The following is a 23,243-nucleotide window of genomic DNA, read 5'->3' as shown; positions in this document are numbered from 1 at the left end:
TCCTTTGGTCTAACAGTGCAGAAGGGTAGCCTTATTATGCACATTTCATTTGGGAAGCTGTTTTCAGAAAAATTGTGTTAGGGTTTCACATCATTAGACTGAAATGTTGTAGGATTTTTGGGCAGAGGAATAAACAAAGATAGAGATGAAAAACTTGTAAATACAAAGTTAAAGAAATGCATTTAAAAATGGCAAAAAAACATTAAAATATTTCGCAAACGTAGTGTGAGATTTTACTTTATGACAACTGCAATCCCTGCAGCTCCAACTGACAATTTTTAAAGCTCATTGAGCTGGGGGATATTCTGCACCGCGGAAACCTATCAATAGGGCATTAAAAAATCCTATTTAAGCCACCAAAAACATCTAAGGGATTTTCTGTCAGCTGGGAAAAGTTTACGGTTAAAAATGGCAGCAAACGAAAACCAAAATAAATCATAGATATTTCCGTTTTCAATTGAAAACTATACAGATTTCGTTGTTCACTGGCTGCATTGTTTTCCTATTTCCAGAAAACTTGATTTCCATCAATTGGTTTGTGCACTTTGTCTAAAACTAGCCCCGGGATTTGTCCATTTTTCGTGTAAATTAAATTGTAAATTTAACCAGAAATATGAATTACTTTGGTTTTTGTGCAATGAATTGCGTTTTAATTACATTTTTGCACAAATTCCGTCGCTCCGGTTTGCCTCAAACATTTTGTTAGCTAATTAAAAGTTTTTTTTATGGCTTTCCACAATTTCTACATATCAAACTAATTTGGTCAAACCGGAAAATTCTTTATTTCCCTGCGGACAGAAATCAAATTTTAAATTAAATCCTTTATTACATTGCGTTTTACTTTTTTTTCTTTTGCTGATGCTGAGGACTGAGAACTGCAAAATGTTTACAGCCATATCAAGGCGAAAACATATAAATTTATTGTGCCTGTAAAAGAGTTGCAAACAAGGAATTTTCGATGAGGCAGGAGAAGCTGCAGAATGTGGCATAACATTGGAGTAGTAAAGTTTTTAGGGCACACATGTTGCTCGGGGCATGTAGCAAGTCAAATTTCGAAGAATTTAGTACAAAGTTTTAATACTCTTTTGGTCAGAAATTTAGTACTTAGTACTGAGAATTATCAATAAAATATATTTACTGGAAAATCTGTTTTAAAATGAGCTAGAAAAATTTTTATATCAGTATATTACTCTCATTTCATATTTATATTAATTAATTAAAAAAGGCTACTTACATAAATAGCTCTATAGATATTTTAGATACTTAACTTAAACATACTTGCACTCTGACACTTACTGCCAATTTGCCAGCTCCCCAATCGAACTCTGCGGAAAAATACTTCCATAAATTATACTCCTACAAGTTCCTTTCGAAGATCCCTTGAGTTAGAGGGGCCATAAATCATCATTATCATGTGTGGTAACTCCAAGGATAATACCCCGCCAAAGTTAGTAGAGTGCATAACAATTGACAGCCAACTGGCTGGAGGTTCTTACTTCTGCGGTCGCGTGTGTTTCGCATATAAGAAATTTCATGGAGCCAAAGTAGTAAACGAAAGTATGAAAAATCTGCAGGCAAATAAAGCCAGCAAATGTGGCAGAACGAACTGCAAAACTATCGAGGTTGCAGGGCGGGAAAAGCCAAAAAAAGAAAATATTGCGCAAAAGGAATACAAAAAAAAGAAGAAAAAAACGAGGGAAAAACGCATGGCAAGAAAACTACGCAAAGTGCTGAACAAATGGAACAACTTACAAAAGCTAAAATGGCAAACAACCAACAGTAGTTGAACAACAACAACAGCAACTGGCAGCAATATGAACAACAATCTTGAATATTGCACGTTTACATATGTAGATACATTTCCTGCAGCAAATGCGGCAGATGCAGATGCAACTGAACCGGAGTTCAACGCAACTGAAGCTGAAACTGAACTGAACGGAAAGAAATTGCTGGAAAAATGCGCACAAGAAGAGCACAGGGAAAAAAATATGCAAAGAAATACTTGTTAAATATTTTAAAAATCTTAAGAGTTTTTAAATCACTCTAAATAAAAAATCATATTTTCGGATTTAAAATATATTGCAGTATACTTTTAGTCACAGATATTTAAATTTAGGCTTTTAAAACTTGTCAATAAAATAATAAATCTTTTTATTTAAAATCTTTTTTAATGCTGTCTAAAAGTATACAACAAAAACAAGAACATTTCAAATATATCTCTGCATAAATTTATAAGTAGCTCAAAATTCATTCAAACACTATTTTTATTATTCTTTCACTGCATCCACACACGTGGTAGTTAATTTAAAAATTTTATTTACATTTCGCCTGCTGTCGCTGCTGCCGGAGGAGAAATAGAAGGCTTTCGAGGGACCGGGGCTTTGTTTACATTTAGTGAAGCAGCTTCTACTTGACTTGCAGCAGCAAATACAACAGCAGCAGGGCAAGAACTATGGAACTATAGAACTATATGGAACCCTCCCTTTATAAAGGGGGTTTTGCCATGGCAGCTGACGTTGCCCCTGGGCCCCAAAACCAAAAGGCTGAAACGGTGGCGACTTTGGCTTCGACTCTCTGGCCCGCTGGCCTCTGATAACAAAAACAGAACAACATCAGGAATAGAGAGGAGCAACTGAAACAGCAATAGCGAAAGCAACAGCAGAATCAGTGTGTTTTTTGTAGCCGGCGTTTTGTCCCCAGAGGGTTAAGTTCTTGTGATGATGAAGCGCCCCCAGTTATGCAACAGAAACGGCAACACAAGCAGCTGGTGTTGCAATCATGACCGACTGAAAGCCAGAAAAACCAAAGGCAAAACAAGAAGAGAACGTTGGGAAAATGTGTAACAAAACATAGGTGTTCTTTTTATAGGGAAGAATGTGTGGCAAAATATAAAGTTGCAGGTTTGGAGAGAAATTAAAACTAAAAAAATATACATCATTGAAAAACAGTAGAGTAACTAGTAAAACATTAAAATAAAACACTGAAAAGGTTTTTAAAAAAAGGTACAACTTTGTATGCAAAAATTTATTTTTTACTGCATTCTTTTAGGCACATTTATGGGAGATATCAAAAAACCAAATTAATTTTTCTGTTTTTTTCCAATTAGATAACTATGTGCTGAATGCAGATATTTCAATTACATTTCAAAAGTTTATACTGATTACCATATATACTCAAAGAGGAAGCTTAATCCAAAAACAATAGACACACGCTTTTGACATCCAAGCAAACCCACGTGCCCCAATTAGGCCATAATCTCTTCTTTGTTTTGGCCATCCCATCGTCCATCCAAGCCCTATTTATATATGTACGTACCTTCGTTTAGCAACTGGGGAGAAACAAAATCCATTCAGGATTGCCTTGGCAACCAGACAGTAACCTCTTATATCTCGGCAGATCTGCAGACCCCAAACCAAACTTCCTGCCAGACGAAAAGTTTTCCATCACACGCCCTCACATTTTCCAGGGCGCCTTTCGCAGACACCTCTCGAGAGGAAATTAAAGTGAATGTGTCACTGGCAGATCCACAGATACGCACTGCAGATTTCCATTTCCTCCTTAATGCAATTTGCCGGACTGACAAAAGAAGCTGATGTCTTCAGAAATCCTCTCAAATTAACTAAATATTTGCAAAAGCAATGCAATTCTGTCTGTTTTTCGGCGACGCAGTGGCAAATTAATTTAACATAAAATTAAATGAAACCAAATGAAATGCAGTTTGCAAGGACAGAATTAAAAGCAAAGTTTTGCTTCCCATTTTCTTGGGTTTTTCCTTGTCTTCTGCCCCAAATGAATTTAATTATTTAGGTCAAAAGACAGGACAATGCCACTTTTCCTTATTGTTTTTGCATTAGCACAAAAGGGATGGGAATTGGGTTTACTTCGGGGCAAGGTTATCACTCGATATGGTTCCCCGAATTTTCTTCTTTTTATTTATTCCTTTTGCCCCCCAGCACGTTTTGCTGGAAAACTTTTTCCTCTCCCTTATTTGCCTTACTTTTCGCAAATAATTCCTTCTTGCGCCTAATTCTCGGCTACAATTTTCCGCAGTCTTTTCATGTTGGCCGAAACATTTTCACTCGAAAGTTAAACAAAAAGCAGGCTGCTGCAATTGCTCAACTGTTCCCATCATTGGGATCATGATCATCATTATCATTAGCTTCATCATCGCTTTTTCCTTTTGCCTGCAAAATTACGCCATTCAAAAATTTGCTTTACGTGCGCTCTCGATTTTTTTTTCTAATTTTTTATTTCCACCAGTTGTGCAAATCGGTTGGCCCATTTAATTTAATACTCTAAAGGATAAAGAGTAAAAGTGACTTGGCACAGAAATTGAAAATGAGGAAAGTAAAATTAAAGTTACCAAAACAAAATAAAAATATAATAATTATTTAGATGACTACAAACTTTATTTAAATATTTATAATAACAACTTTAAAATGATTTATTTAGGGTTCTTGAATAATTATTTAAACAGGTTTTTCTTAGTTAAATTTCACTTTTAATTTTTGCGTAGTCTTTGAAATAAAGTTCTGGCCCACAAGGGTATTTAAACATACCATACATACCAAATAGAACTCCCCTTAGAGAATCTACATTTTTTTGCCAGCCTATCCAGAACTTTTGTTTACCTACTTTTTTCGCCCTCGTTTCGGAACCTATTTTTTTTTTCGTCTGTGTTTTGTTGCGCGTCAAGTAAATAAATAAAAGCAAAAGTTTTTGGCCCACGACTCTAACTGTTACTTTTTGGCCCGGCTACTCGGGGCCCCCCGCCCCCGTCCCCCTTTTCCCCTAGCAATTTTCCTAACACTAATGACATCGTTTGCGGGCTCTGCTACTCCCTTTCCCGGTTTTCCTTTTTTTTCTATCCAGATCTCCATGTGTGCGCCTGGAAAAACTTTGTCAATAATTTTGCTGCCTATTTAAAGCAGCCTCCTTCTCCCGGATTTTCCCATTTTCCCGCTTTCCATTTTCTCTTGTTGTTTACCATTAAAATTCCAACCAGACAATTTACAAAAATTGTTGTGTTGTTTAAATAGCGGGGCAAGAAGTTTTTGTTCCTTTTAAATTAATTTGGGGCAGCTTTGATTGCGTCTGTGTTATTTTTCTCTGAGGTGGAAATTCCGAATCCGAAATTGTTTACAGCCCGGAAAAAACATGTGGAGGCCCATAAAATTAGAAGAACTTTTCATTGATTTGCCACAAATTGTGTGAGCCATAAAAATAAACTGGACAGATGGGAATCTGCTGCTCACCAATTATGTTGTGTGTTTGCTCATTTGTATCTCTACAGTATCTTTTTGTATCTCGCCGATGCACAGATACATCTGTTTGTTTACACGTTCATTTGCAGCAGTTTTCTGTTTGCTTGTCCGCTCGCTCTGTAGTTTATCAATATGTTTTTTGCTCCGGGGAAATTGAGGAGGAGTCCATAAAGTCATACAACATTTATTAAATCTTTTGCCTGATTTTTCCCAACAATTTTCTTCTTCGACATTCGTGTGTGTGTGTGTGTGTGTGTGTTTTAGACCAAACATTTGCTTTGGTCGGCACAATTTGATTCCATTTTATGGCCAGCCATTGTCAGATATATAGTATATATATTGTATAAGTACATATATGTATCTCTTTGGGCTGCTGTATCCGTATCTCTGGTATCTGCATGTGTGTGGCCAATAAAATTTTTAGTACAATAAACATTTGTCCGTTTATCAGTTGGTTTTGCTCTCTTATTGCTTTTTTCAAAAGCTTTTTGCGGTGAGAGGGAAAGGAGGAAGCCCAGGAATTCTGGAGATTTGTCCATGGAAAATGACACAGAAACCTGAAACAACAGAAGGCCTTAAATTTTGCCTGGCAAATGTATCTTTGTATCTTTATATCTTTTGTATGGTGCATGCATCACTTTGATCCGCTTCGTGATCGCTTTAAAGTGTTTCCACTTTGGACAACTCATGAGTGTATTTTTTATGGTTATTTTGCTTTTTCAGGCACGTTTTTGAGTTTGTGCTTTATGTGCTGGAAATATGTTTGGTTTTGGGCACGTTCGGGTTAATTAGATCTATTTTTGGATTTAAAAGTACCTACAAGTGAAGAAACTTTTTTAAAGAAATTAAGATTATAAAAAAGGAATTTTATTCATAAACTTTATAAAGTTAAGGAACCATTTTTATAGAAATTAATTATATAAATATACTGCACTAATTGTCATTGTCTTTAAAGGCGTTTCTACCTTCCTTCAGAAATTGTGTCTTACGTCAAAAACTTTTTATGGGCATTTTTAAAGGCAACGCATCTCACCATGTATATTCACAGCTTCTGAGTATCTCCTCCTGTTTCCTCTAAAACTCTTAATCTCCAACTGGTTGGAGCTGTTCAATTAAATGATTTTCTTGTTACCCGACTTAATGTGCCTGCTAAATACTGTCCACCAAACTGGGAATGGGAATGAGAATGGGGATGGGGAAGAGGGTCTTGTTTATTTGTCTCCGTTGAATATGTCTTTCTGTAATTTATGAGCAGTGGCCAACGACGAGTTTCCTTTGCTATTTTTCCATTGCTACTGCTATTTGCTATTCTTGTTTCTCGGCTCTATGCTTTTTTTCTCTGCTGTCCCATCTCCTGGGCCGCAGTTGTTTTAGTTTATGCGCTCAATTTAGTAACTAGTTAGCCAGAAATGGCAGAAACCGTCCGTATTGCTGGTCACTGCTCACACTCCACACACACACGAGTCCCCGAAAACCAAACAAGAAACTAATAAAAAGCCGAACCAGAAACCACAAGAGCTCATAGCTCAAATGCGCTGACAGCAGGCACGAGTTATGCGTACGTATCTCCTCCACTCGAAGAAGAAGTAAGGGGGCTGTGCCGATATATGGGTACGGAGTAGGTAGAAGTATGTGCAGCTTTTCCAACTAAATGCTATAAAAATTCTTGACTTAATAGCAAAACAAGACAGGGAACAAGCGTTTCTAAGCGAGTGGCGGGAGTGTGTTTGCCTAGTCACAGTTGCGGTTGAAATAATAGGTGTTTTAAGGTTCAAGAATTCAATAAATCTATATATCTAAACTAGATTTATCGTACTTATAATTTATTTGGGAAATCATTACGAACTTAAGATAATTTATAAAGGTGTCTAAAAGTATGCAGTAAAAAAGTTGTAGTATTTCCAAACTATTTCTTCGAGCTTCCGGATTGGAAATACATTAGTTCCTACTTTTAGACCCTTTAAAAAGTAATTATAAAACCAAAGTAATTTTTCTAAACCCCCACGATTATAAGATAACTAAGTTTCAAAGCCAGCTGGCACTACAATTTCGACCTGGACTTTTATTTTGACCGCAGCTGTTTGGCCTCTGTGTGTCTCTGATGGAGCAACCCGTGTAGGGCCACTAAAGAAAACTAACAAGTTACAAAAGCAAACCATCTGGTAGAGATGGCAAAGATGCGAATGGCAAGAGGTCCAGTTCTGAAGAGGAGGTTTTGGTAGAGAAGGAGGAAGTGGAGGTTCAGCAGCTGGAGAAGATGCTGAAAGAAGTTGGAGGAGCTGCTCGTGGATCCACATCCATATGTAGCAGCTTGGAAACAAGAAAAACTTGAAAGGCCAAGAAAAACATTTAGTAGATGATGAAAATCATGGCAACATCAACTTGAAGATGCCACACAACTGGCAGAACCGAAGGGTAGATGGTGGAGGGGAATGGATGGATGGAGAATAAAGGAGAATGGAGGAGAGATTCCTGCTGATAAGACTGTGATTGGAAGAGGAAGCTCTGCCAACTCTCGATGGGTCAATAACATTTTAAGACACTTGTCTACTTAAATTTAAGCGTTAATTGTTTTGGGTAGGTAAGCAGGCTTTTAAGACAGAAAAGACTTGTACTTGATTTATATATATGTATTTTATAGATAATTAAAAATGTAGATAGTATGTAGATACTACGAAGATATATTTTAAATATTCCTAAATATTAGTAAAAATGGATGAAACTGAATTAACTTCTTGACTTGACATCGTTACATAAATTGAAGCATTAATTGCTTGCCTTCAGGGCCCTTAGAATCCTTCTCTATAGCTCTTCTTAAATTTATGGTATCTGCTGGAAAATTTGTGTATCTTTTTATACCCTTGCAGAGGGTATTATGATTTCAGTCAGAATTTTGCAACGCAGTGAAGGAGACGTTTCCGACCCCATAAAGTATGTATATTCTTGATCAGCATCACAAGACGAGTCGATCTAGCCATGTCCGTCTGTCCGTCTGTCCGTCTGTCCGTCCGTCTGTCCGTCTGTCCGTCTGTCTGTTTCTACGCAAACTAGTCTCTCAGTTTTTGAGCTATCGAGATGAAACTTTCCCAAAAGTCTTCTTTCTATTGCAGGTAGTATATATGTCGGAGCCGACCGGATCGGACAACTATATCTTATAGCTCCCATAGGAACAATCGGAAAAAAAAACTTTAAAAAATTCTAGCTTCGGTGTTTTTTGAAATATTACCTTCTACTTTTGGGGATGTTATTTTTTAAATATATCTGAATTTCGAATTAATTATTTAAAAAATTGGACTACTATATCATATAGCTGCCATAGGAACGATCGGAAAATTAATGGAAAAGTAATAGGAAATAAATTCTAGCTTCTTTGGTTTTTATTGTATTATCTTCTACTCTAGGATATGACTCTTTTTAAATATTTCCGAATTTCAATTTTAATTTAATCAAAATCGGACGACTATATCATATAGCTGCCATAGGAACGATCGGAAAATTAATGGAAAAGTAATAGGAAATAAATTCTAGCTTCTTTGGTTTTTATTGTATTATCTTCTACACTAGGATATGACTCTTTTTAAATATTTTCGAATTTCAATTTTAATTTGATCAAAATCGGACGACTATATCATATAGCTGCCATAGGAACGATCGGAAAATTAATGAAAAATATTAGAAAATTGAACATTTTTGCGATTTGTTTATTAATAGGAATGATCTGCAAGGGTATATAAGCTTCGGCTGGCCGAAGCTAGCTTCCTTTCTTGTTAAACTTAACATTCATTAGTTACGAATAGAAAGGCCCGAGGAGAAACCGAAAAGTGAAGGAGGATGAGGAGGAAAAACTGAACTGGGGATAAGTCGTAGTCGCCTTATCATTTATCTTGGACCTCGGGCCAAATGTTTTCTGGCCTGCCAATTTCGCGTGTCTTGAATGGATGGTGGGTTGAATTTGGAGGGGGGTTTCAGGGGGCGGGACAAGGACGAGTTGTTCGGTTCGGTTTGGTTTTGCGCTTGTTGGTCATATCAAATCGCTTTTGCCCTGCCTTGGCTTTTGTGGCCTGTGGCTCAGCGCGTGCCTTCCTCAATTTTCCCGCTTTTCCGAACGCCTTTCCGAACGAAGCTTTTCCTCTTTTCACTCGACGCCTCTCCACCCGCCGTGCCCACACATCAAAATTGGATTTGGCCAAGTTAAGCAACGACCATTGAGGGAGTTAAAGCTCTGTCGATTATTTTTAATGGCTCGCATTCTCTTTTTTCCTTTCTTGCCGTTTTGGTAATTAAAATTAAAATTAATATTAGCTGTTTGCTCTAATTTTATTGCTCTTTTGGATAGTTGTTTTCAGAGCTTTTTGGTCTTTAAATTTGGGACTTAAACCGGAAAAAACCATTACCTGTGTTTAGGGAAAATTTAAAAGAAAGCTTATATTAGCCGCTTAATTCCTTACTTTCTTTTAAGGTCCCGAAATAAATGTAGGCTCAGTTAACCTTATAACTAATTGCTAAAAAGATCCTTAGATAAATTGTCGCAAAATCGAGTTAGTTGAAAGTGAAAATACCAAATTAAATTTAGCTTGTTTCTCTTTTCATTCAGGGATTAGCCATATAAATTGCTGTAAATTGCACCCCCAGATGTAAACTAAATTTTTTAATTTTTTTTTCCTACGTGGGCTGTCGGTTTAAGAGACGGTTTTCCTTTTTGCGAGGGTCCTTTGTGTTTGTTAATAGTATTTTCCAACTGAATGGTTGGGGCGGTTTACTTGTAAATGGTGAAAAAGGCAGAAACCTGGCAACAATTTGGCAATTGATTGGAAAAATATTTCTAACACGATTTTCGAGGGTCCCCTTATTTTTTCGATCTTTCCTTCTCCATTTTTTTTTGTATTTTCTGGATCCTGTAAACTAATTCAATTATTTGCGTACATAATTTAAGGACCGTGTCCGAAAGCGTTGAGCAAGAAATTTATATGCAAAACACGCATAAAACTGTTTGCCCCCCATCTCTTTTATTTCCTCTCTTTTTCCGCGGTTGATTATTTATGAACACGAAGCGTTGAGGCTATGGAAATAATTGAAGGAACTTCACTCCACTCCACACTCCACTCCACTGGCCGACGGGGTCCATTTTAAAGTAATCAAGGGAATGAAAGGCCTATTTTCAGGTCACTAGCCTCGGCTTTTCCCCGCGTCCGGAAAATGCCAGGAATGCAGTGCCGAAACGAACTGGCCCAAATGTTGAAAACATGTTCGCAAAGTGACAATTAAGCCAATTTGAAGCCATTTAGCGGGCAGGAACGCAAACAAAAACTGTGGTATATATATACATATACCCTTTATATAGAGAACAGAACGGAACAAAATGAAACAGAAGCAGGTCTTGATTTCTAACCAAACAATGCTTTAATGGTCGCCGAGTCGGCGAACAAAGCCAGACAATCAAATGTAATTACACGCACATAAACACGCAAAAGACGAAGATTCTGAGGTTGAGACTTGAGCTGGGGTTAAAGGTGCACTGGGAGAAAAGTGTGGTGGGGGTCACATAAGATTAATTTAATAAATATTATACAATGATATACAATGATGAAATAATATACAATGATTTAAATAATCTGAAAATTAATTGCTAGGAAGTTAATAGAAATATCCCAGTAGAAAAGAAATACATATTTTTAATCCAGCAATTAATTATCTAAATTAAATAGATCTCCTTATAGATCTTATAAAAATAATCCCAAAATTTGTATGAAAAACTTAATGTTAAATAAAAATAGTGCTAAAAAATAAGTAAAAAATTCGTACAGAAACAAATTAAAATAAATAAATCATACAAATGTTTCATAAGGGTAGTACTGTAGCACGGGTTATTTTTTAATAGCTAATCCATAAACGTTGTAACAACTTAATTTCCTTTTTTCTCTGTGAGGCTGAGACACCTGAACCCGCTTTCCAGACCTTTTCATAAAAGGTAGCCAAGAGAGAATCACGCAATTTACTATAATTTGCAGGAGGAGATTGCGCAAGTGGAGATGGATGGAATGGGTTGGGTTGGGTTGGGGAAAGGGTCCGAGTCGAAGACCGTGCTCCAGTTTCTTGAGATTGCGGCAAGTAAAGTTCTTCAGACGGCCACTGCCTCGACCACTTTTCTTCTTTTTTTTATTTCTTCGCTGGATGTCAATGGTGCGGAGTGCGGATTGCGGATGGCGGGTTTATGGGCAAAGTCATTAGGCAGCTGGCGACACTTATCCAGGGGGCAGTTAATTACAAAGTGGTTGCGGCGGTGGCTAAGACATAATTTCACGCCATTTGCGGTGCATAAGAGGCCGCTAATGCTGGACTATGACTTGCAGCTCCTCCAACAACTTGGACTCTAAACTCGGGGACGAATTCATTTTCCGAGGGAAAGAAAATTACCTGCAGAGTAATGGAATTCCGTTGGTGAAGAGCTTATAAGTATGTAGGGGGTTGCAACCCCAGTAAACTTAATTTAAACTGTCATAAAACAAAGGGAAAATGGTAGGAAAGAGTTAAAGTTTTGTAGTGTTTTTTATGTAATTCTCTAGTTTATTAAAACGGAACAACTGAATTATTTTGTGACTTACACAGGTGAATAAAATGAGATATAAATTATAAGTAATATTATAATTCTTTCTGTAATATTATCTTGTATTATATAATTATTTCTTACCCAGTTATTAATATCCAAACCCAAAATATTCCCCAGATGACCCTTCTAACAATGTTTCCCTGTTCTTTTAACATCAAATTATCCCAATAAACCCTGCTCCCGCTCAAGTTCTCTTTCAACTCTGCTAATGAGTCTCTCTGGCAGTTATTTCGGCATTGACCGACCTTCAGACACTTGATTAGTTTAATTAATAATTGACAAATTTCGTGTCTAATCAGCAGACTAATCATGACTCCCCACCTCTCTTGTTTTGCCCTGATTAATTCAATTAGAAGTTTGGGATTATGCCGCCTGATTATGCCAAAAATGCTGCGTGTTTATTAATTTTCATCCAGCGGTTTGCTTTGATTCTGAATTCACCATCAGCCTGTGTGACTTGACTAATTTTCGCTGCTTTTCTGTTTTCGCTTTTTTCTAGATTACCCCCGAGTGGAGGTCGGACCCGAGAATCCTTTGCGGGTGGAACGTGACCGGACTGCCAAGCTGGAGTGTAACGTGGATGCCAAGCCCAAGGTTCCCAATGTCCGTTGGAATCGCAATGGTCGCTTCATCAGCTCCTCATTAGTTCACACGATCCATCGAGTGAGTGTTCAGGATGCCGGCAAATACACCTGCATTGCGGATAATGGTTTGGGCAAGACGGGAGAACAGGAGTTGATTCTGGATATCCTCTATCCACCCATGGTGGTGATCGAATCCAAGACTAGGGAGGCTGAGGAAGGAGATACAGTGACCATTCGCTGCAATGTCACCGCGAATCCCGCTCCAGTAACCATTGAATGGTTGAAGGAGAATAGTCCCGACTTCCGCTATAATGGAGATGTCTTAACCTTGAACTCTGTGCGAGCTGATCATGCTGGGAATTATATCTGCAGAGCTGTTAATATAATGCAAAGTCAGGGAATGGAGCGCAGCGAGCGAGTGGGCAACTCCACGGTGGCTTTGCTAGTTCGTCATCGACCTGGACAGGCTTACATCACTCCCAACAAACCAGTGGTCCATGTGGGCAATGGTGTTACTCTAACTTGTTCAGCAAATCCCCCTGGATGGCCAGTTCCCCAGTACAGATGGTTCCGCGATATGGATGGAGAGTTCTCGAGCACCCAGAAGATCCTGGCGCAAGGACCCCAATACTCCATACCCAAAGCTCATTTAGGCAACGAGGGAAAATACCATTGTCATGCTGTCAACGAACTGGGAATCGGAATGATGGCCACCATTTCCCTGGAGATCCATCAGCCTCCCCAGTTCCTGGCCAAACTACAGCAACATATGACTAGGAGAGTAGCGGATACGGATTACACGGTAACCTGCAGTGCCAAGGGAAAACCAGCACCAAGTGTCAAGTGGCTCAAGGATGCAGTGGAAATTCTGCCAGAGGAAAATCTCTACGAAGTGCAAACCAATCCCGATCAGGGTTTAAATGGAATGGTCACAGTGCAGAGTCAATTGAAATTCAGGGGTAAAGCCAGGCCAAATGGTAATGCCTTAGTTCCCGGAGATCGTGGCCTGTACACCTGTTTGTACCAAAACGAAGTGAATTCAGCAAACTCTTCCATGCAACTGAGGATCGAACATGAACCCATAGTCCTGCATCAATACAACAAGGTGGCTTTTGATATTCGGGAGACAGCTGAAGTGGTTTGCAAGGTTCAGGCCTATCCCAAACCCGAATTCCAATGGCAGTTTGGCAACAACCCATCACCTCTAACCATGTCTTCGGATGGTCACTACGAAATTAGCACCACTACGGATAATAATGACATTTATACCTCTGTGCTGAAGATCAACTCGCTGACTCATTCGGATTATGGAGAGTATACTTGCAGGGTGGCCAATACTTTGGATACCATTCGAGCTCCTATTAGATTGCAACAAAAGGGTCCCCCAGAGAAACCCACCAATCTGCGAGCCACCGAAGTGGGTCATAATTATGTATCCCTATCTTGGGATCCCGGTTTCGATGGTGGTTTGAGCAAGACCAAATTCTTTGTGAGCTATCGACGGGTGGCGATGCCAAGGGAAGAGCAACTGATACCCGATTGCGCCACTCTGGCCAACTCGAATTCCGCTTGGGTGGAGGTTGACTGCCAAAGGGACATCCCCTGCAAGGTCAACTCCCTGGAACAGCACCAGAGTTATGCCTTCAAGGTCAAGGCGTTGAATCCGAAGAGTGATTCGCCGTACTCCAGCGAAATAATGGTGACAACAAAGGTCAGCAGGATTCCGCCACCTCTTCAGGTGACTTATGAACCAAGCACTCGAACTCTGGGCATCGATGTGGGCGCCACCTGTTTGTCCCTGGTGGCCGTTGTGGAATCCATGATGAATGCCGATACACCGAATGCCGCCTGGGAGGTGGTGGCCACCATGGATAACCTACAGCTATCCGGGAATGGACCCACGCACAAGGAGAAGGTCATCGACAGGATAATCGGAGCCAGGCGGCTTGGAGGAGGACGTGCCTTGGGTCACACCATCAGCGAGGATGAAGATGACAATGGTCTGAATTCACTGGCCCTCGAGGATGACAACAGTCCCACTGTGAGGGTTAAGTTGTGCCTGAGGACCAATCCCGAGCACTGCGGCGATTACACGGATGCGGAAAGTAAGTAGAAAGTAGTGTAAGAAAATTTGTTAGTTAGGGAAAAAATCCTTATCGATGCAACCAAGATGTACAGTATAAGAATAAAAAATGCGCATGAAAAGTGGGTGGAAAAGAGAAGTATTCCTCCTCAACCGCCGCTGATGATTTCCATTATATGCAAAGCCATTACGAGCAATTGCACCACTTGAATGACCGACTGGCTGCCGGCGGACAATCAATCACTCATTCCGTCAGTGGTCGTGGTTTCGCCTCCTCCTTGCCACCCATCTTTCAAGCAGCGAACCATCTATCCAGCCATCCGGCAGCCAAGCAACCATCCATCCAGCCATTCATCCATCCACTTCAACTCTTTGCGATGCATTTTTCATGGCTTCATTTCATCTCACTCTCGATTACAGAGCCAAAAACAGGAATGAAATTAAGAAATCGATTCGGAATTAATTAGATTTATCGATTGTAATGATGTTATTTTATTTAATGCGATATTATTCGATACCTAAAATGTTGATGGCATTTTTTTTAAGTCGAACTCGTTTTTTTAATTAATGTATCACAGTTTCGATAGACAAAAATTCGATATTATTCACGATCGATTGATTTTCATTATACAATCACTAATTATCCTTTTTGTTCTTTCTCCGATAGTTGGCCGACCGTATATCGCGGAGGCTAGTGCCCTGGCCACGCCCACTTTGATAGCGATAATCGTGTCCTGCGTGGTCTTCGCCCTCTTCGCCGGCCTCATCCTGATGTTCTGTCGCTGCAAGCGGAATCAATCCAAGAAGAGTGCCGCTGCCAAGGATTACGAGATGGACTCGGTGCGCCCTTCGATTGTGACCGCCCAGCAGAACCAGGCCCCGCCCCCCTACTACCCCGCCTCTGGCCTGGACAATAAGGCGCTGGAGCACTCGATGGATCTCGCATTGAGTATGGAGGAGCAGAAGACGGCCCTGTATGCCACCCAAAATGGGTACAGCTATCACCCCGGCAGTGGGGTGGTGGGTGTTGGCCTAGGAGGCGGCGTGGTGGGCGTGGGCGTGGGCGGCAGTGTGGTCAGCGGCATGGGCGGCGGCATGGTGGGCGTGGGCGGAATGGGCGGAGGCAGTGGCGTCGGCGTCAATGGAATTCCTGGTCTCAATGCACACACGATGCCCGGAAATGAATGTGAGTACTAGCAAATGCTTTTTAAAATATTTTATTTTATACTCAAAAAAAAGTTTTACACTAAAAATCATAAAATTTCCTTATCTCCATACTTTTAAATCAAAGTTTCAAAATTTTTCCATAAGTATTTTTTTTGGGAAATAATTTTCCCTTTTTTTTCCAACTTCTTCAACAATTTTGCACCTTTTTTTCCAACTTTAAGTGTTTGCCACGTAAGGGTGGGCAAACAAAAAACTAAAAGATCGAAAACCGAAGTGAGAAATACTTCCGGTTGGGACATGTCCTTATGGTCCCTTTTTTATCCAGTGGTTTCTGGTGTTTCTGGGGGTACTTTCACCTCCTCCGTTTGGGTTGCGGTGATTTTTCATTGTCCACACAAATACGTACACTTCCGCACAAAATGAAATCCGTGCTGACGTTTAAAAGGAAAATATATGTGGGGTGGGTATCCAAAGGGGGGTTGGATTTCCCGGTTGTATTTTCTATTTTTTTCGAAATTATGTTGCCCCTGAAAATGGGAAAAGTGCAAAATGGAGTTGAGTGCAAATCGATGGCAGCAAGAGCATTCATCAAGCGCGGTTTGTGTTCTGTCAGAGCAGCCCCCCTTGCCTACGCACCTGGAAAAGCGGGGGAAAAAGCACTTTCCACTTCCGTTGTAAATTTGTTGAAACAGCAATTTTTTCTAAACGCTTGCTTTTTTTTTTTTGTTACTGTTTGCTGTTGGTCTGTAGCATTTTGTAATATACTTTCCATTTTGCAATTGTTGCTGTCGTCCATTCATCGTGACGTCCTTTCCGCCCACTTGTCCTCCCATTTTGCTGGCGTCCCTTCAAGTGGGGGAATCCCCCTGTTCCTTTTCACCATGACTCTTGTTCGCTGTTTGAATGCGTAAAACTGGACTGAAGAGCGCTTTCTGTTCACAAAGAAGAAACAAAATCCTCCCCCAGTTCTTTCCCCTCAGCGGTTTTACACAATTCATTATTAATTGTGCTGGTTTTCGTTTATTTCCTTTTTTCCCCTACCCACAATTTTTAACCTTTCACATGGGAGGGGTGGAAAAAAAAGCATTTGGCACTTGGTAATGATGTGCAAATTAAAAAATCCTTTTTTTAAAGGAACACGATCTCCTATAACTGGTCATACTAAAAGTTAATTTACTTTTTACATTTTTTAAGCCTCTAAATAGCAGCAATTTGCTTTGGCAATTTCGTGTTTCAATTGTTTTCGAAGGCCAATTAAAATTTTAAGGCGCTTAGTCTGGCAAGGACTCACTAAAGGGGCATTAAGGGGTTAACAGGGGGGCTGCTGCCACTTAATTGCATTTAAAAACGATTGTAGGAGGTGGAAAAGGAGAAGGAGTTGCAGTAACAGCTAATTTGGCAAGTGAAAGTGGCATGAATAATAAAGGGTTGCAAGTGCACGAAAGGAACGAAAGGACCAAAGAGTGTTGGGGAAACTCCTTTTCCTCTTTTCCCTCTCCGTTGCATTGTGAGCGCTAATTGCCGCTTAAGGAGCAGGGCAGCCACAAGCGAAGAGCCGAAACACACGGCTCCCGACCAAAATGTCCTTTGGCAGATGCAGATGCTTCCCGAAAACCCAAACCTCTGACTTTATTTGCCACTCACCGAAATAAAAATTTAATTTTGATTATTTTTAAACGGCAATTTTCATTATATTAGAATATAAAATAATATACATGATTAATTTCAAAAACATTTTAGTTTCACCTTTTAAGGCGCCTAAAAGTATGCAATAAAATATTTTGTATTCACAAAAAGCAATCTTCCCTTGCACAAAATATTTTAAGACACACTTGAAAGTGATTTAAAAATTAACAATGATTTTTATATCAACCCCATTTTGAGAAATGTAACTCATTATTATTTTTTCTGTGTAAAACCCCTCCATTTTCCACTTTGTCTACGACTGAGAGTTCTGGCGGTTCATTGTTGTAGTTGCCTGCACTTTTCGGGCTCGTTAACGACCGCCCAATTCAGGTCCTTTGGCTTGCCACCCCCTGAGTTTCACCCCCTTTCGAAGCCCTGCTCCCCATGGCCACAATTGCTTTCGACCTAGGCCAAAAACCTAATGAACTTTGCATGTAAACCGGCGACGACAATAAAAACAATCAAGCGAAGAGCGAAAGTGCAGCCAATAAAAGGAGTGTCGAAAGGAGTCCTCTGGAGTTGGGAGAAGCTTTTAAAATGAAACTTAAAGGTATTCAGATATTTAAAAGAGGAATTGCCATAGGAATATAATTGTAATAAATAATACATAAATAGCAACAGAAAAATAGCCATTATTAAATACTAAACACAAAACTTGGCAGCACTCTTTAAGTCTCTCGCTTCAAGTTATTCCGCTCAGACTTTCTGGAAAGTTTCTTGCACTCTCCAGTTGAAGGATTACAAGTCAGGGTCTGGGATATATATACTCCATATACGTTTATATATAGAATACGCCCACGGCTAGACGATGGCTAGGACATGTTCCAGCAAATAAATGAACAGCAAAACAAGCAGCTGGAATTTGGAAAACCAAATAAATGCAAACAAATGTCGTCGCACACACAGAAGAGGCAACCAACCGTAGAAAATAGAGAGGAAAAATAAAAATGAAAATATAAAAAAATAGCTGGGTAAAAAAAAATAGAAAAAAAAACGAACAGAAGGATTCTCGCGCTCGGCAAATTTATGCGCTAAATAAATAAAGCCATGAACCCGCGCGCCAACAAATGTCTGCCATGTTTTAGTTGGGTTTGGTTTAGTTTGGTTTGGTTTGGTCGGGATTCCTCTGGTCGGTGGGGGTGTTTTGTTTTCAATGCGATTCTGGGGGTTTTTGGGGGCCCTCCGCGTTCAGTTCTCTTGTGTTCTGGGCTTAAAATGCAGCCCCGCAAAGCAAATAGCCGCAAAATAGTTTTGCGCGCCCCAAAAACGTAGCCCAAAAGGGGGTAAATACGACGAGGGGGGTGGCTTTAACACAAACAGAAATTCGAATATATTCAAAATATTTTTTTACTAAAATTAAAAATATTTTCTTAAAATTAAAAAAAAACTGTAATGTATAAAAGGGAAGTGATACATTTTTTTGGTCCTTAAAATTGTTGATAATATTTTAAATATTTAAAAGAATTTTATATATTCATAAAAACAAGTATAAACCTTTTGTCAATAAATCTTTATTTTAATATTTCCTTAAAAATTACTCTGTCAAAGATTTTTAATTTTTTTTATGATATAATTTTCCAAAATATAGTAAAGATATTTCTTTGAGTGCATGCCATCTGCTGTATTTTAGGCCAGCATTTTGCTGCTCTTTGTTCCCCTCTAATCTGTCTTTTTTTTGCAGTGATTGCCTCTCGAACATGTTTGTCTTGTGTTCTTGTTGTAAGCGAAGGGTTAACACGAGGGTTCAAGGGGGTCAACAGCAGCAGCCTTGACCAACCGACCAACTAACCCAACCCAACCCAAACCAAAACAAACCAAAATCCGACCGCACCACAAACAACAGTTCGAAGACACCATCTATATCTATGAGTTCCAATTTGCTGGACTTTATTTCTTTCCTTTTTTTGCAGATGCCCAAGCTAATTGGCTTAAGTCTAAACACAGTCGCGAATTCCAAAGAAGTGGGCTTTAATTTATATTATTATAAAATCATCAATACCCTTGACCTGACGTTGGGTTTTTCTTTCACTTTCTTGGGCTGAAAATTCTGTCATGCCCAGCTGATCAGGAACAACAAGGCGAATTCCGGCGAGAGTTTCGCTAACAAAGTTATTTTACTTTCCCTTCCAAGCCGCCCGCCCCCACAGGCTTTTCATTCATTATCCTACTAACGAAAAAAGGAGAAAAAAAGAAGAAAAATCTGAGAAACTGACGCTGTTGCAGCGCAGCAAACTTTTTGGCCAACTTGGGGGCGCACAAAAGAAGCTGGAAAGCAGGAAAACCGGATGGAGCGGCGGAAAAGTGCAACACGGCAAGTGCAGGAACTCGGCACTAGTGCGCTCCCACTTTTCCTCCTGCACTTTCCCCGGCTTTTTCGAGCCCTTTTCCCTTAAAATACAACCCTTGTTGTATGCCTGCTACATTTAAGCGCATTTAGGGCAAATGCCAAGCAGCCTCCGACTCTGAACTCTCAACTCGCGAATCTCGAATCTCGACGCTCAGAGTCTCCGAGTCGCGTCGCTAATTAAAAGTGCAACAAGGAAAAGGTCACGAGGGGTTGGGGAAATCGTAGGGAAAATCGTAGCTGCATGGTTAGAAAAGAGTGGCACTAAAAGTTGCCAAAATATGTTTCACAAATTTGCATTCATTGTGTGGCAAAAAAGTAACGAATCAACGTCTTGTAAAAGATATCGAAAACAAATTAAAAGAAATTTAAAAAAAAATCATATGATTAAAATGTGAGTATTTAATTTAATTATTTCAATTTTCTTTTTCAAAACAAATATTTTATCCTTCTTTTAAAAAATTTGGTTTATTATTATTAAATCTATGATTATTAAAACAGAACTATAATTTTCTACTTTACAAAGGTTCCTATAAAAAAACTGATTAAATTTCTTAAATACACCAGCTTATAAAAGTCTTTCTGACTATTTTTTTCGCTGTGTAGAGTGAAAAACCTAGATAAGGAGCGAACTGGTGCTATTAACACCCCAAAAACAGCGAACTGGGCTTGAGTTCGGATGAGTTGAGTTGGGTTTGGTGGGGATGGAATGGGTTTTGTTGCACAGGCAGCAAAAGTGAAGAGGGGGAAGTTGGCCTTACCCCCATCCTTAACCCTTAGGTGCCTGCTGGGGCCACGGCCTGCTATTTAGTTAACCGTTAATGGCATTTGAAACTGTTTTTATTGTGAACTGCCGCTGCCGCTGCTGCTGCACAAAAATGTTGCATAATTGTAAGCGCTTCCGGTTGAAAAGTTTGTCGAGTGAATTAGAGGGAAAACTTTCCACCAGCCCAAGCACTTTTACATGAAAAGATTTTCCAACTGCGGACGGGGTTTAATAATAAGCTGTTGTTGCGGCGGGCGGGGGACGGGAAAAGTGGGGAAAATGGAGGCGTGACTGGGCCAGAACTATGCCGCAACTGTTGTTGTTATTTGCTCAAATCAATGCACAAAACTTTGACAAACTTTAATTGCTAAAAAGGAAAAAATAAATAAGGAGTAGGCAAAATGTTGTTTCCCTCCAGACAATGGAAATGCATTAAAATTTTCATCAGCGAGGGAGAGAAATTTTGTTATTTCGGTCAAATATTTTGGCAAACTTGAGCAATCAAAAGTTGCCGCCGACAAAAGATTTGATGCTTATCAAATTGAAAAGTTTCAGTCTTATTTTTTTGTCCCCTTCAATTGCAATTGGAAAATCTACATACATATATAAGCAGAATGTTGCGGCATAAAATTACTCAAGCAAATATGCAAATTGGCTGAGCGAATAAAGAGCAAACAGAAAAGTTGGCCGCATGAAATGTAAATGAAGTTAATATTATTACTGTTTTAGTTTTATGGCTAATCATAAAAATTATCACGCCCACCGAAAACGAGGCATAAAATCGGGGCCCTAAACTCGCGACGCAGTTCCAGCTGAGGACACGCAAAAATGGAGCGAAAACTTGCCATAAAAACGGTCGCCAAATGAGACCACGCAACCCGCGTGAGGGTTAAGGAGTAATGAGCCTATTTCCCGAACCTCTAGATTTTCTAGATCTACAAATATATGGCACTCAATGAAATTCCCTGTAATCGAACATTATTATTGCACACTTTATGGCGGGGGAAAAAATATTTTAATCCTTTATTTAAATAAATAGTAAATATATTGATTGGAAAATTTAGAAATTTAAATATAATCATTTTATATTGTAAATTCCCCGTTAATTTATGACATGCCATACAAAATTGCTTATGTGTGTTTAACAAACCCGACGAATCCTTTTAACTGTGACAAATCCCCTAAAATGCCAAAGATTATATACTTTTGGGAACACTTTTTCCGCAGCCAACTCAAAATTCAAAAAGTTTTTGTTTGTCGGCAAGCGTGCGTTTAATATTTATGAGTGATTTATCACGATATAAAAATAATAATAAATGCGTCCAGGCAGCAAGCACGCACCAGGCAAAAGCAAAAGCATAGGGAACAATGAATGAAAATGGAAAAGTCGGTTGAAGGAGTGGGAAAATGGGAACACCAGCTGCTTCTCATCGAAGGACAAGGGCTCCTCCATCCGTTTACCCCATAAAAATTGTCAAAATGGTCTGAGGAAGGAACAGGAAGGTGGAAGTCTTCGAATTCGGTGCTCCTCAAGGGTTTATGACGTTACGATGGATTTTAAGTGGCGCACGCGGCGTATGCGCAATGTGATAAACTATTAATTACGCCTTGTCTACGACTCAAAGTTAATAAATTTTATGCCCCTGTCATTTTTATGTGTTAATCAATAAAAATCCAGCCCAAAAGTTGCCACCAGAAAACAGACAGGACTTCAACTTTGTTTTTGGGACCAAACTTTGGCTTAATTTTAATTAAATTTTATTTTACTGCCAACGAGCGAAAGTTTTTCCTTGGCCAAGGGCCAAATAGTAAATGTTGTACACGAGTGAACAATGGCGGTTAAAAAAATAGTGACTCTTGGGGATTTATTTGAGAAAAATAAAATTTATTAATGACCAAAGATATTTTATACATATTTTTATTATCGTTTTTTATATTTAATGCAGTCTTAACTATAGTATATGTAATAAAAAGTAATGAAAGTTTATATAAGAAGCAATGTTTAATTTGCTTAAAATATTTTACTCAAAAATTAATAACTCTGAGTAGAGAAAATCCACTATAAAACATTTTAATAAATTTATCACACAACTTTCAATACCACTTATTGTTTTATCTTCTACCTATATTTCTGTATGAAAAGTAATGCAACTCTCCCGTGAATTTATGCCAACTGTACTTGTTCGAAATATGCTCATTCATCATTTGTTTTTTTTTTTGTATTTTTCCAGGGGTAAACATGGGCTACATGGAGAACAACTATTCGAATTCGAACAATGGCGGCAGTGTCAACTCGCAGGACTCTTTGTGGCAGGTAAAGATGTCGGCAGCGGCGGTGGGCAACCAGCAGGGCATGGTCCAGGCCCCCCTGAATCAATATGTCGAGCAGCAGCCCGCCTACGGATACGATCCGTTGACCCACGGAGGCTATGGGGCGGTGGATGACTACGCCCCCTATCCACACCTAACGGCCACGCCCAGTCAGGTGGGCGATGAGTACCATAACTTGCGCAACAGCCAGAATCCGTCCCGGCAGGACTACTGCAGCGATCCCTACGCATCCGTGCAGAAGCCCAAGAAGCGAGTCGATCAGCATTTAGGTGAGTAATCAACAGAATTTTTACAAAATCCGCGACATTACTAGGAAATTATAGCTAAAGAATTAAGATATATTGGGATAATTAATTAGAATCATCAGAAAAGGAAGGTTTCTTTATGAATTAAAGAATATATATATTTAGG

At 39.3% G+C, this 23,243-nt stretch overlaps 1 protein-coding gene across 2 annotated transcripts in view; it reads left to right on the top strand.

The window, feature by feature from the left end:
* Positions 1-23,243, top strand: part of ed (hemicentin protein echinoid) — a 92,571-nt gene that overhangs the window by 61,135 nt on the left and 8,193 nt on the right. For both annotated transcript variants that reach the window (XM_044394866.2, XM_044394867.2), the window contains exons 6-8: positions 12,371-14,560; positions 15,206-15,724; positions 22,733-23,101. In XM_044394866.2, the coding sequence (XP_044250801.1) occupies positions 12,371-14,560; positions 15,206-15,724; positions 22,733-23,101 (3,078 nt within the window). The remainder of the gene's footprint in view (positions 1-12,370; positions 14,561-15,205; positions 15,725-22,732; positions 23,102-23,243) is intronic.

The sequence above is a fragment of the Drosophila takahashii genome, chromosome 2L (genome assembly GCF_030179915.1).
Source record: "Drosophila takahashii strain IR98-3 E-12201 chromosome 2L, DtakHiC1v2, whole genome shotgun sequence".
In the NCBI taxonomy this organism is placed as follows: Eukaryota; Metazoa; Arthropoda; class Insecta; order Diptera; family Drosophilidae; genus Drosophila; species Drosophila takahashii.
This window is presented reverse-complemented; position numbering and strand designations above follow the sequence as displayed.